The 13,442-nt window shown below is 36.6% G+C and overlaps 1 protein-coding gene and 1 pseudogene across 2 annotated transcripts in view; one reads left to right on the top strand and one right to left on the bottom strand.

The window, feature by feature from the left end:
* Nucleotides 1–13,442, top strand: part of Usp34 (ubiquitin specific peptidase 34) — a 206,822-nt gene that overhangs the window by 126,096 nt on the left and 67,284 nt on the right. The window contains exons 39-44 of one of the 2 annotated variants that reach the window (XM_090336851.1): nucleotides 32–136; nucleotides 2,478–2,533; nucleotides 2,626–2,746; nucleotides 5,562–5,745; nucleotides 7,662–7,825; nucleotides 11,750–11,815. In XM_090336851.1, coding sequence (XP_090192977.1) covers nucleotides 32–136; nucleotides 2,478–2,533; nucleotides 2,626–2,746; nucleotides 5,562–5,745; nucleotides 7,662–7,825; nucleotides 11,750–11,815 — 696 coding nt within the window. The remainder of the gene's footprint in view (nucleotides 1–31; nucleotides 137–2,477; nucleotides 2,534–2,625; nucleotides 2,747–5,561; nucleotides 5,746–7,661; nucleotides 7,826–11,749; nucleotides 11,816–13,442) is intronic. The other variant, XM_090336852.1, reaches the window with a different exon arrangement.
* LOC150060699 (U2 spliceosomal RNA) lies at nucleotides 4,403–4,575 on the bottom strand (annotated as a pseudogene).

The following is a 13,442-nucleotide window of genomic DNA, read 5'->3' on the forward strand; positions in this document are numbered from 1 at the left end:
AAATGTAACAAAGTGTTATTTTTTTTAATAGATAGATGATTATGAGGAGGAACCAGTGTTAAAACCTGGATGCAAAGAATATTTTTGGTTGCTGTGCAAATTAGTTGATAACATACATATAAAAGACGCTAGTCAGGTATGTTCAAAATTATATGTTAACTTGTTAAGATATAAAAATTTTTGCACGTAGTTTGATTTCTTACTCCTTAGAATTAAAAACACTGTTAATCTATAATTAGTTGGTTGTTACTGTCACAGTTTCTCCATTTTATTTGTACCTTTCTAGTGTAGTTTAAATCTTCTTGCTTTTACTTTTACCTTAACTATCAATGTAGTTTTTTAAAATGTTTTTCTTTTGTTTGTTTTTGTTTTGTCCATTGTGGGGCTTGAACTCTTGTCCTGGGTACTGTCCCCGAGCTCTTCAACTTTAGGCTAGCAATCTTCCACTTGGAGCCACAGCGTCACTCATAGTTTTGTTGTGATTAATTGGAGATATGAATCTGATGGACTTTTGTGTCCTAGCTAGCTTTGAACCAAGATATCTCAGCCTCCTTATTAGTTAGGATTACAGGCATGAGCCACGAACTCCTGGCTTATCTCCTAAGAGATAAAAAAGGTAAATTTTTGAAATTTAAATATATACTTTATAAGATCATGTGGATTTGGATTCTTGAATGTGTAAAAGAAAATTATTTTAAGGTCAGTTGCTGGTGGCTCACACCTATAATCCTAACTACTCAGGAGGCTGAGCTATGAGGATCGTGGTCCCAAGTCAGCCCAGGCAGCAAAGTTGGGATGATGTATAGTGGGGTTACAGTTATATTCATCAGGTTATCAGGTACATTCTTTCTTGAATATTCTTACCCCTTCCCATGTTTTTCTCCCACTTTCCCTCCACCCCTTCCACTTCCCTTGTTTTTCCCTTATACTAGGTACTCTATACAGTATACCAGGTACTCATCTCCAATTAATCATCAGAAAACCAGAAGTGGTGCCCTGGCTCAAGTAGTAGAGCAATAGCCTTGAGCAGAAGAGCTCAGGAACAATGCCCAGGCCCAGAGTTCAAGCACGAGTCCCCCCCCCCCAAAAAAAATATGCACACGCACACACACACACACACACACACACACACACAGCTAAAGAAACACTACTTTGTATCATTAAAGATAAACTTGGGATCAGGAGTTTGGCTTCGTGGTAGCGTGCTTTCCTTGCATACATGAAGAACGCACGTTCAATTCCTCAGTACTACATGCATAAAGAAAGCTGGAAGTGGTTCTATGGCTCAATTGGTAGAGCTCTAGCCTTGAGAAAATTCAAGGATAGTGCTCTGGCCCTGAGTTCAAGTCCCAGCACTGGCACACACAGAAAGGATAAACTTGCAGCTTAGACTTTTTAATTTTCCTTCCCTACTTTAACTTATTCAAGGTGAAATACATCAGTGTTGATTTCCAAAAATTAGAGCATATGAGGGGAATCCATTTTAAATATATAGGCAACATTTTAAATATTTTTTTGTAGTTTAATGACTTAATACACACATTTGGCATTAAAAATCTTCCAATTGGTGATCCGATGTCAGTGACTCAAACCTGTAATCCTAGCTACTCAGGAGGCTGAGATAGATGGATCTTAGAGATATGGTTATAGTTTTTGTTTACTTTTTTATTACTGTTTTTGTTGTTCTGAGGATATTGTTGGGTGTACTCTAGTGAAGGCTATTTTGATTATATTGTTCAGTTATGAAAATTATGAAAGGGGCTTAGAATGTGGCTTAGTGGTAGAGTGCTTGCTTAGCATGCATGAATCCCAGTGTTTGATTCCTTAGTACCATATAAACAAAAAGCTGGAAGTGGCACTGTGACTCAAGTGGTAGAGTGCTAGCCTTGAGCACTCTGGAGGGACAGTGCCCAGGCCCTGAGGTCAAGTCCCAGAACTGGCAAGAGAGAGAGAATTATCTAGGGTAATTTATTATTAAAGCCAGCTTAAAGGTGGTGCTAAGCATTCAAGAGGCAATAGAGTAACAGGGGATCACTTGAGAAAGGTTCTCAGAACAAAAGAAATAAAGGTAATTAAAACAATCCTTTAGGACTGGAGATAAGATTCAGTGGTACAATACATGTTTTGTGTGATGCCCTGAGTTCAGTCACACCACCACAACCAGTAATTTGCATTTCCTTTTATATAAGTTTATCTTAATAAATGTACTAAAATAAGACTTTAGTATCTTTTCAGTATACTAATTATTCTAATTATTAACATTCAGTTGATTTTATAGGAATATTAGTGTTAAATTAAAACCATAATTTCATGTATATCATGTTGAAAAGTAATTGTATAAAGTTGAAAATTGAATTAATAAGTTTAGAAGACTCAAATTCTTATTACCCCTAAGCAAATGATTTTATACAAAATATTATGTGTAAAACTAAATACAAAAAATATATTTGAATTTTGTATTTTCTTTTTGTATTAAGACAACACTCCTCGATTTAGATGCTTTGGCAAGACATTTGGCTGACTGTATTCGAAGGTAAAATTTGATATGAAATTGGCAGTTATATTATTATAGAAAGATAAATGATATAACCATTTTGTTTTGCTTATGTTGTTGTTATTTTGTAGTAGGGAGATCCTTGATCATCAAGATGGTAATGTAGAAGATGATGGGCTTACTGGCCTTCTAAGGCTTGCAACAAGTGTTATCAAACACAAACCTCCTTTCAAATTTTCAAGAGAAGGACAGGTATGTCTTAAAATATCCACTGATGGGCCAGGAGTATGGCCTAGTGGTAGAATGTTTGCTTAGCATGCACAAAGCACGAGGTTTGATTCCTCGATACCACATATGTAGAAAAGCCGGAAATATCCAAAGACAGTGCCCAGGTCGAGTTCAAGCCCTAGGTCCAAAAAAAAAAAAAAATTTACCAAAAGAATAATAAAATGATTATAAGAGTATGGTCTGTACAGTAGAGGATTATTTTTTACTTGCTTTACTTCAGTACTAGATGGTATCTGATCTCTGGAGTTTGTCCTTGCCAGAGAGGTATTCTGCTTGAGCCATATCTCCAGTCTTTTTTTTTTTTCCCTTGCTTTTTGCTGCTTTTTCTCCTTGTTTTTCCTTTCCTTTTATTATTTTTCTTTGTTTCCTCCTCCCCACCCCCTTTTTTTATTACTATATTGGAATGTAAGGCCTTGTACTTGCTAGTCTGGTTCGATACCATTGAACCAACCCTTCTGCATTTTATTATCTGCTCATTTCCTACATGCACTTCAACTGGTAGAGCACCTGTGTATCGTTTGCAAAGGCCTGAATTCAATCCCTCATATCACACACACACATATATACAGTGATTCTACTCATTTCAGCATGATTTACCAATTGAATATTTCTAATAATACTTTGTCAAAACACTCGTGCCATTTGTCTTAGTTTATAGACCTAAACTGATTTGCAGTTATGGTTCATTATTAACTTATTTATTAGCTGATTGTAATGTTATTCGAATGTTGACTTTATTTTCTAAAGAAAGTAAACGTGTTGTTTTTCTGTCTCTGTGATTATCTCCTTTTCTCATTGCTAAAATAAAAATCTTACCATCATCAGTTCAGTTACATGAACTAAGTTCTTAATCACTTTTATTTATTATTCAAACTTTGCAAAGAAAAGTCAGAAAATTTTGAGTTAAATATTCTTTGTCAATAGTGAGATGGAAGGATAAGTTTCAATAATGGCAAGGTTTTTTTTTTGGTGGGGGGTGGTCCTGTGTGCTGTCCCTGAGCTCTTCAGCTCAAGGCTACCCCCCGGCCCCTTGAGCCTCCATTTCCCATTTTCTAGAGGTTAATTGGAGATAAGAATCTCACTTTCTTTGGTGCACAGACTGGCATTGAACATCAGTCCTCAGATCTCAGCCTCCTGAGGAGCTAGAATTTATAGGTGTGAGTCACCAAACCCTCCTATGGCAAGGTATTTTAAATTGCATTTTTTTATAAGGTAAAAGTAGAAGGTTTTATTCTTTCTGTTCTCAGTTCTTTAGGCCACTTCCAGATTTAATGATTGATTTTCTTTGACTCTCAAAGTTCAGCATATAATTATATTTGCAGCTGATATTTGTTGCAGTAAAATAATAGAAAATGATGCAAAGGAAACTAAACTACCAAGAGTCTTCTGGCAGTGAAGTTGCACAGGCATACTTAATTCTCTCAGCAGTGAGTGTAGATAAGTGTGTGAAAGTTTCACTAAACAAACACTGCAGTAGATTGAAATTCTAACTTTTCAAAAGAAAAATATGCTTGGTATAAACTGCAACTGGTACATCTAAAATGTGGACTTGGAAATTGAAAAAATAATTTGTCAGCTGGGTTCAGTGGCTCAAGCCTATAATTTGAGCTCTTTCAAATGTATAGACCAGTCCCAATAAACAAAAATAAAAGGTTCTTCAAACTCCATGTCAAGCAATCTTAGTGTGTTGCCTGTCATTCATTGCAATGATTCAGAGAAATATAAACAGAAGTATTTTGGTTTTGCCTGAACTCTCAGTACACTTGATCTTAGCCAAAAGGCCAAGAAGTGATTGAACTCTCATATATAAGAACTTTCGTATAGGAAAACCCTGTATCCAAAGATAACCAACACAGAAAGGGCAGATGGCATCTGTCTTCAAACCCCAAAACTAACAAACAAAAACAAGTATTTAAGTTTCACTGCAAACCTTTCTGTTTAGATTGAACTGGACTGTTAGAGGTTAAGTAAGAGTGTGGTTATTTAAATATTGACTCTTTGCACCTATGCACTTTATGACTATGGGCCAAGTTTTAATTTTCCTGCTTTTCTTGCTTTCAGCAGTTTCCTAGCACTTGATTGTGGTCATTGCGAATGAGTTGATACCTTTTGCTCGAATCACCATTAATTAAATGCAGAACCAACTGCAGGACTTGTAGACAGGCAAGATAGGTAGTAATGAGACTTTACCAAAATATTTCAATCATTTAATACAGTAAAAATAAATAACATTGTACATGGATACTCCTTAAAAATGAACTATGAGTACAAGAGCGAGGACTCAATATTTGCATACCCTATGCTATGGACATGGTATTGGAAATACAAACAACTATATAGACATAAAAACATATGTCTCTATAGACATAATGTTTTATTTCATAAACTAATATGTATCTATGATGTACAAATCCTTAGCCTAATTTTGATTAAGTTCTAAAAACTAAGTGCCAGTGATTGTACATAGATTCCCTTCTTGAACACTTGTTTGTTAAACCTGTCATTTGAAATATGATGTAAAAATCAAAGTTAATAAATCCTTTAATAAAAATAAGAGCTATTTGGTACAAATAAGGAGGTCATGACTCTACCCATTCCATTATCTTTAGCTGAGAACATTGGAAAAACTTTCAGATGGTGTCGCTGTTGCTTTAACTTTTTGAATAGTCTTAGTAAATAGTAATTACATTTTATTATTGTACAGTGTTTGCTAAGTTTGGAACGCAATTAACATTCAGTTTAGATAATATACCGGAATTTGTATATTTGTATTTTTCAGGAGTTTTTAAGAGATATCTTCAATCTCCTGTTTTTATTGCCTAGTCTAAAAGATAGACAGCAGCCAAAATGCAAATCACATTCTTCAAGAGCCGCTGCTTATGATTTGTTAGTAGAAATGGTGAAGGGTTCTGTTGAGAACTACAGGCTAATACACAATTGGGTTATGGCACAACACATGCAGTGTAAGTATTCTTCTTTTGTTTTTAAAAATTTAAATGCAATACAGAGATTTTAGGATGGCATTGCTTTAAGAGTCCACTTTTCATATACTTTATTTTATTTAGTTATTTTGGTTGGTTACAGAGCTTGAACTCTCGGCCATAGCACCACTTCCTGCTTTCTAGTGCTTAATTGGAGATAAGAGTCTCATGGACTTTCATACCTGGGCTGGCTTTGAACCAATCTCAGCCTCCAGGCGTGAGCCCCTGGTGCCAGGCCACTTTCCATATACTTTAACATTATAAAACATTGTTGATAGGACATTATAAAACATTGTTTAAAAAACATTGATTAAAAATATGATATATGGGCTGGGAGTTTGGCCTAGTGGTAGAGTGCTTGCCTAGCATGCACAAAGACCCGGGTTCGATTCCTTGGTACCACATACATAGAAAAAAGCTGGAAGTGGTGCTGAGGCTCAAGTGGTAGAACTCTAGCCTTGAAAAAGTCCAAGGACAGTGCTCAGGCCCTGAGCTCAAGCCCAGGACTGCCCCCCCCCAAAAAAAAAAAGTTACACACACACACACACACACACACACACACACACACGCGCGCACACACTGGAATTCTACATAGCTAACAAACAAGGTAAAATAATGGCATAAGCTGGGAAGTGGATGAAATTAGAGCGAATCATGTTGAGTGAGACAAGTCAAGACCAAAGGAACAAAAGGTTCATGGTATCTTTAATCTGTGGATGTTACATCCAAACAGTACAAGAACAGTGACTCAATATTTGAGTACCCAAGGTTATGTACATGGTGTTAGAAATATAAACATAACTACATGAACATAAAAACCTATGATGGGTTATGTACTGTATAGACAATGTTTTATTACATATATTAATATGTATCTATGACATACAAACCCTCATCTTAATTTTAATTACGTTCTAAAACCTATGTGCCAGTGATTACATATAGATTCCTTTCTTGAATACTTGTTGTTAAACATGACATTTAAAATATGATGTACAAATCAATGTTAATAAATTATTTAATAAAAAATGTTGATAGCAATAAAGTTATAAAGTAAACACTACCCTTTAATAAAATGTGAAAACCTTTTAATAGGCTTTTTTGATTAAAAAAAGGTTATTAATATGACCAAGTAATTTTACCAATTATTTGGTTAAAGATAATTTTGCTACTAAATTACTTTTTCCAAGTTTTGATCTTTAATTTTTCTTTTTAATTTTTTGCCCCGTCCTGGGGCTTGAACTCAGGACTTCAGCACTGTTCTTGAGCTGTCTCAAGGGTATTCTACCACTTGAGCCACAGTACCACTTCCAGCTTTTTTTCTGTGTCTGTGGTACGGAGGAATTGAACTCCATTCTTCCTGCATGCTTGGCAGGCACTCTACCACTAGGTCATGATCCTGGCCTGATCTTTGATTTTCTTTTTTTTTTTTTTTTCCTCCATTCCTGGGCTTGTGCTCAGGGACTGAGCACTGTCCTTGGACTTTCTCAAGGCTAGAGCTCTACCACTTGAGCCTCAGCACCAGATTTTCTTTTTTCTTTTCTTTTCTTTTTTTTTTTTTTGGTCAATCCTGGACTTAAGCTCAGGGCCTGAGTACTGTCCTTGGTTTTTCTCAAGGATAGAACCCTACTACTTGAGCCTCAGCACTACTTCCAGCTTTTTTCTATGTATGTGATACTGAGGAATCAAACTCAGCTCTTCGTGCATGGTAGGCGAACACTTGACCACTAGGCTAAACTCTCAGCCCTGATCTTTGAATTTTTAAAAATATATTTTTTGCTGATTTTAACAGTTATCCTATATAATGCTGTATATGTATATGTATATTTGTTTATTTATAGCAAAATACATTGCTTAATAATTGGTTTGGGGGCATCTTTATCTCCCTCTTTCTTCAGCAGCCCATGCACCTTATAAATGGGACTATTGGCCTCATGAAGATGTTCGTGCAGAATGTAGATTTGTTGGCCTGACTAATCTCGGAGCTACTTGTTATTTGGCTTCCACTATTCAACAACTATATATGATTCCTGAAGCAAGACAGGCTGTCTTTACTGCTAAGGTAGAGTTATTGTTACCTTAAAAATTGAAATTGTAGCCAGGCACTGGTAGTTCATACCTATAATCCTAGTTACCCATGATGTTGATATAAAGAACACAGTTTAAAGCATTTAAAGCCAACTTGAACAAGAAAGTCTTACGACAATGCTTGTCTTCATTAACCAGTCGTGGCCCAAGTTGTAGCTAGTCTTTGTTGAAAAAGCTCAGGGATAATGCTTAGGCCTTGAGTTTGAACCCCAGTATTGGCGCACATACAAAAAAACTTGAAACTATAAAATTCTAGACCAAATTTAGAATTTTTGTTAGCAAACCTTAATTTGGCATTTTGAATACTGTTGTGAAAATATATGTGAATAAGGATCAGAGTTATAAAATTGATGATCCTACACACCCGGTATAACCTCATTTGTACTGAGGTAAATGAGTCAAGGATTTGACTAGGCTAAAAGAAAAGGGGAAAGTGTTAAAGGGGGGCAAAGACTGGCACCATCTTGAATGTGCTAAGAGCTCTTTGCCCTTGTAGGGAGGGGTAACTTTATCCCCACCCACCATGAGGCAGGATATCCGCTTGGTTTGTGGGGGGCAGGGTCTGCTTTGTGTGGAGACCAGCCAAATTCCCGCCAATTCCAAATAAGGTGATAGGCTAATCCAAACACTAGGCTGTAACCCTGTTGGCTATCTGCGTGTGAGTGGAGCTGACTGTATGGTCCCTGTGTATGTAACTATCCCACTGGCCACCTGTGTGCCATCAGGTGACAGTATGGGTTTTTTTGCCCTTAAAAACCCAGCATGAGAACCATTCTGGGTCAGTGTTGGCTCCCAAGTCTGCATTGTGTCCCTGGCTGGTCAGTTCACCATCTATTTCCCCAATAAATTCAGCTTTTTATATGAAAAAAAAAGAGAAAGTTTAATTAAGTAACTAATATGCATCTTTTGTTTTTATACTTCAGGTAATATATTTTTAAGAGAAAAACAGAGGGTCATAAATAGTATATACAGTGAATTATTGGGGCGGGGGCAGTATGGGGTTGAACTCAGGGTCTGGAAACTGTTCCTGAATTTATTTTGCTCAGGCTAGTACTCTACCACTTGAACTTAAGTGCCACTTCTGTTTATGTGGTACTGAAATAATAACCTGGGCTAGTTGTGGTGGTGAAATAACCTGTGACTAGTTATGAGTGGCTTTATTTAGTCTAATGCTTTTAGGGTTTACCTATGTCATAACGTACAAAAATTTCTTACAGCTGAATAATAATTCCTTATGTATATATGTCTTGAATTCGTGCTACATTTTGTTCATTCATCTTTTGAAATATGGGTTGTTACTAACTTTGCACTTTCCTGAATAATCCAGTTATGAGCTTTGGTAGTGCTGTTTTGAATATGAATGTATTAATATATAATTTAGTCTTTAATCCTTTTGGTATGTACCTATAAATGGTATGGTTTTGTCTGTGTGCGCATGTGCTTAAACATGCTGGTATTGGGGCTTAAACTAAGGGGCAAGGCTATATTTCTTGGCTGTTTTGCTGAAGGCTTGGGCTCTACTGCTTAAGCTACAGCTCTGCTTTTGGCTTTTTGATGTTAATTGGAGATAAGATCTCATGAACTTTCCTTTACTGGCTGGCTTTTAACCAAGATTCTCTGATCTTTTTCCTGATTAGCTAGGATTACAGGCATGAGTGCCTGGCTTCTCTTTAATTTTTTGAGGGTGTATATTTCCTACTTCCACAGTCAGTGTACAAGGTTTCCAATTTTCCCAGATCTTCTTCAACACTTGTCACTGTTGTTTTTTACTAATTTCAAAATGAGCATGAGTGAGTTTTTAATAATGCACAGTATTTATAGAATATTTAGGAACTGTACACTGAGAACTAGAGGTTAGTCTTAACCTGTAGACTGCCTGCCTAGGAAATGTAAAGCCTTGAGTTCAAACCATAGTACGCCTTTAATGATTAATACTATGTAATTGTGATCATTATTTTTTATTAATAATAATTGAACTGGAATTTCATGTTAAAATTGCCTGGTTTTGTTTGCTGTTACTTACTTAGACACTTTTGTCTCTAGACAGCAAGTGCTTTATTCTTTAGTAAAAGAAGTATAGATCTAGGGCCAGTTTGGCCTAGTTATAAAGTGCTTGCCTAGCATGCCTGAAGACCTGGGTTCTATTGCTTGATACCACATACATAGAAAAAGCCAGAAGTGGTTTTTTGGCTCAAGTGATAGACCTCTAGCCTTGAGAAAGCCCAAGGACAGTGCTCAGGACCTGAGCTCAAGCCCAGGACTGCCCCCCCCCAAAAAAAACAATGAGGGGCCTGGTGTAGTATCTCACGCCTTTAATTCTAGCTACTCAGGAGGCTGGGATCTGAGGATCACAGTTCAAAGCCAGCCCGATCAGATTCTTTAGTCTGTGAGACTTTTATCTCCAAATAACCACCAAAAAAACAGAAGTGGTGCTGTGGATCAAGTGGTAGAGCAGTATCCTTGAGCTGAAGAGCTCAGGGACAGCATTCAGTCCCAGAGTTCAAGCTACACTACTGACAAAAAGAAAAGTATAAATCTAAGTCTGTATTTCTGAATTCTTTGTTTTTGTATCCTGAGTTAGCATTTCATACCAAATGCCAACATACAAATATATTGGACAATTTTATCTAGATACTCTCATAATTTCATGTAATTCCTATAGAATACCAGGAATATCCTGTTGAATACTGAATAGGGAAATCATCAAATTGGCAAAAATATTGTACCCTATTTAATATTCTTATTGTAGCATTCGGTAATTTTGTTGTATATGACAAACAGATCCCTATTTCAGTTCTTATTTTGTGACTTTATTTGATTACAAGTTCCTAGACAGCAGACTATGTTTATTTTCACTCCCCGCAGGATTGGCACAAATAACTGGTGTATAATTCATTTAATTGGGAGGTTTTAGGCCATTGTACTTTGAGCTTGAGAGTTCTGATAGGTAGTAACTTATAATTGGTGGGTCATAATTTATATTGTGATGAATCATAGGCTTATTTTAATATTTCCACACGAGAGTATACTGGTAAAGTGGCTCTAGTATTCAGAATTAAGTCTTCAATGTATTTATCCATGTTCCTCAATCTGAGTCATCGTATTTCAGTAGATGATTTTCAGACATCATAGCTGGTATTTCTCTTCAGTGACAACAATGTATTGTTCTACAAGTAGAAATCCGATTATATGAGGATAAAATATCATTAGGTATCTCAAGTGATTTTTTTTCTTTTATGTTTCTTTCCTGTTTTAATGTGTTCATGATACTGGCATTTAAACAAATACCTTCTGCTTGCTAAGCAAGCACTCTACAATTGGTAACATACTTCAGCCCTCAAATGCATTTATTTTAATGTATGTGTATTATAGGAAGTGATCTATACTTGGGTGTTCGTTATTGTTGTCAGTTTTGTACCAAATGAGTATTGATATAGAAAGTAATTTGTTTAAATTTTTCTTTCCAATTTTCTAAAACAATAGAGGCCACTGTATTATTATCATTAAGGAAAGCTATTTTAATTTTCAATTCTATAATTTCTAAAGAAAGAATAAAATATGGAGATATATTTCCTAATTAGAGATAAAAATAAAAGAGTAAAATACAGGGCTGGGAGTTTGGCCTAGTGGTAGAGTGTTTACCTAGCATGTACGAAAACCCAGGTTTGATTCCTTGGTACCACATACATAGAAAAAAGCTGGAAGTGGTGCTGAGGCTCAAGTGGTAGAGCTCTAGCCTTGAAAAAGTCCAAGGATGCTCAGGCCCTGAGCTCAAGTCAGACTGGCCAAAAAAAGAAGAAGAAAATGTAATTTAAAGCACATTGCAAAATTTTCTTAGCTAGAATATCCCTATTCCCGCTGTGTATATGTTCTGACAAAGTTTTCTCTTGATTTTTAGTATTCAGAAGATATGAAGCACAAAACTACTCTTCTGGAGCTTCAGAAAATGTTTACATATTTAATGGTATGTTTGAAGCTAACTGTATATGTATCCTTTAACAAAACTAAGAACTGTCATGTACTGACTTTGTCACAGTTTATATACTCTTCAAGGTTTTTTTGTTGTTTTGTGGAGTGTATTTTTTGTTTGTGTTGTTTTTTGCTAGTTCTCGGGCTTGAAATCAGGGCCTGGGCAGTGTCCCTGAGCTTCTTTTGCTCAAGGCTAGCACAATACCAATTGAGTTACAGCACCATTCCTAGCCATTTCTGTTTATGTGGTAGTGAAGAATTGAACCCAGGGCTTCCTGCATAGTAGGCAAGCAGTCTCTCACTAAGCCATACTTCCAGTTCACTGTTGATTTTTAAATTGAGCCTTCTAATTACTTGTCTTCTTTGTCATAATGACCTTTAATTGCCAGTAATGGAGTTTGAACTCAGGGTCTCATGCTTATTAAGTTTTCTTGCTGCCTATTACTTGAGCCATGTCTCCAGCACTGGTATTTTCTGGTTATTTTAGAGGTAATCAGACTCGTCTGTTCAGGCTGACTTTGAACCTCTGTATTTCAGCCTCCTGAGTTGTTGTGAGCCACCAGCAACTAGTTATGCCATAAATGCCTTGCTGGTCACAATCCCAATTATCTATATTTTGTTAACTTACTCTTTTTTTTTTTTGGCTAGTCTTGGGCTTGAGCTCAGGGCCTGAGCACTGTCCTTGGACTTTCTCAAGGCTAGAGCTCTATCACTTGAGCTTCAGCACCACTTCTGGCTTTTTTCTATGTATGTGGTACCGAGGAATTGAACCTGGGTCTTCGTGCATGCTAGGCAAGCACTCTACCACTAGGCCACACTCCCGGCCCCTGAATGATACTTTTATATCTAATCTTTGTCCCTCATAATGCTCATTCTTCCAACAACTATCAATACAATTTTAAGAAAGGATTTTTAAAAAGCTTACAATATTGATCTCCTGCTTAAGACATTTCATTGGCTCTTTATTATTCAGCAAGTGTTCAAAACCGTCTGCTTAGTATAAGTCCTTTATAATTTTGCCTCTATCTTCGTTCTCATCTACTATCCCTCATCATATCTACCCTTACCTCTAGTATCAGTAAGTCTTCTTACATGAAGTCCATTAAAATGAAAATGTTATGAAAACCAAACAGGAAGATAAAGCATTTAAAAAACTGCTTAGGCAGGGTGTGGTGACTCCCACCTGTAATCCTAGCTACTCAGAAAGCTGAGGTCTGAAGATTGAGGTTCAGAGCCAAAACTCTTATCTCCACTAGAAAACGGGAAGTGGTGCTGTGGCTCCAGGGTTAGGGTGGTAGTCTTTAGCTGAAGAGCTCAGGGATGGTGTCCAGGCCCAGGGTTCAAGCCCCAGGATTGACAAAAACAACCAACCAATCAACCAACAACAACAACAAAAAACCTGGCTTAGGCTCAACAGTGGTTCATGTTTGAAACTCTAGTACCGTATATGTGGAGACTGATAGGATTTCATTCAGTTCAAGCCCATGCCTGAGAAATAGTTTGAGATACCCCATCTCTATAGAAAAACATAGGCATACTAGCATGTACCTATCATTTCAGCCCCAGAGGGAAGCATTAACAGATTACTCTCTCAATGAGCTCAAGCAAAAATCAAAACCTGA

Source organism: Megascapheus bottae, chromosome 7 (genome assembly GCF_031878675.1).
Source record: "Megascapheus bottae isolate mThoBot1 chromosome 7, mThoBot2.hap1, whole genome shotgun sequence".
NCBI classification, from domain to species: domain Eukaryota; kingdom Metazoa; phylum Chordata; class Mammalia; order Rodentia; family Geomyidae; genus Megascapheus; species Megascapheus bottae.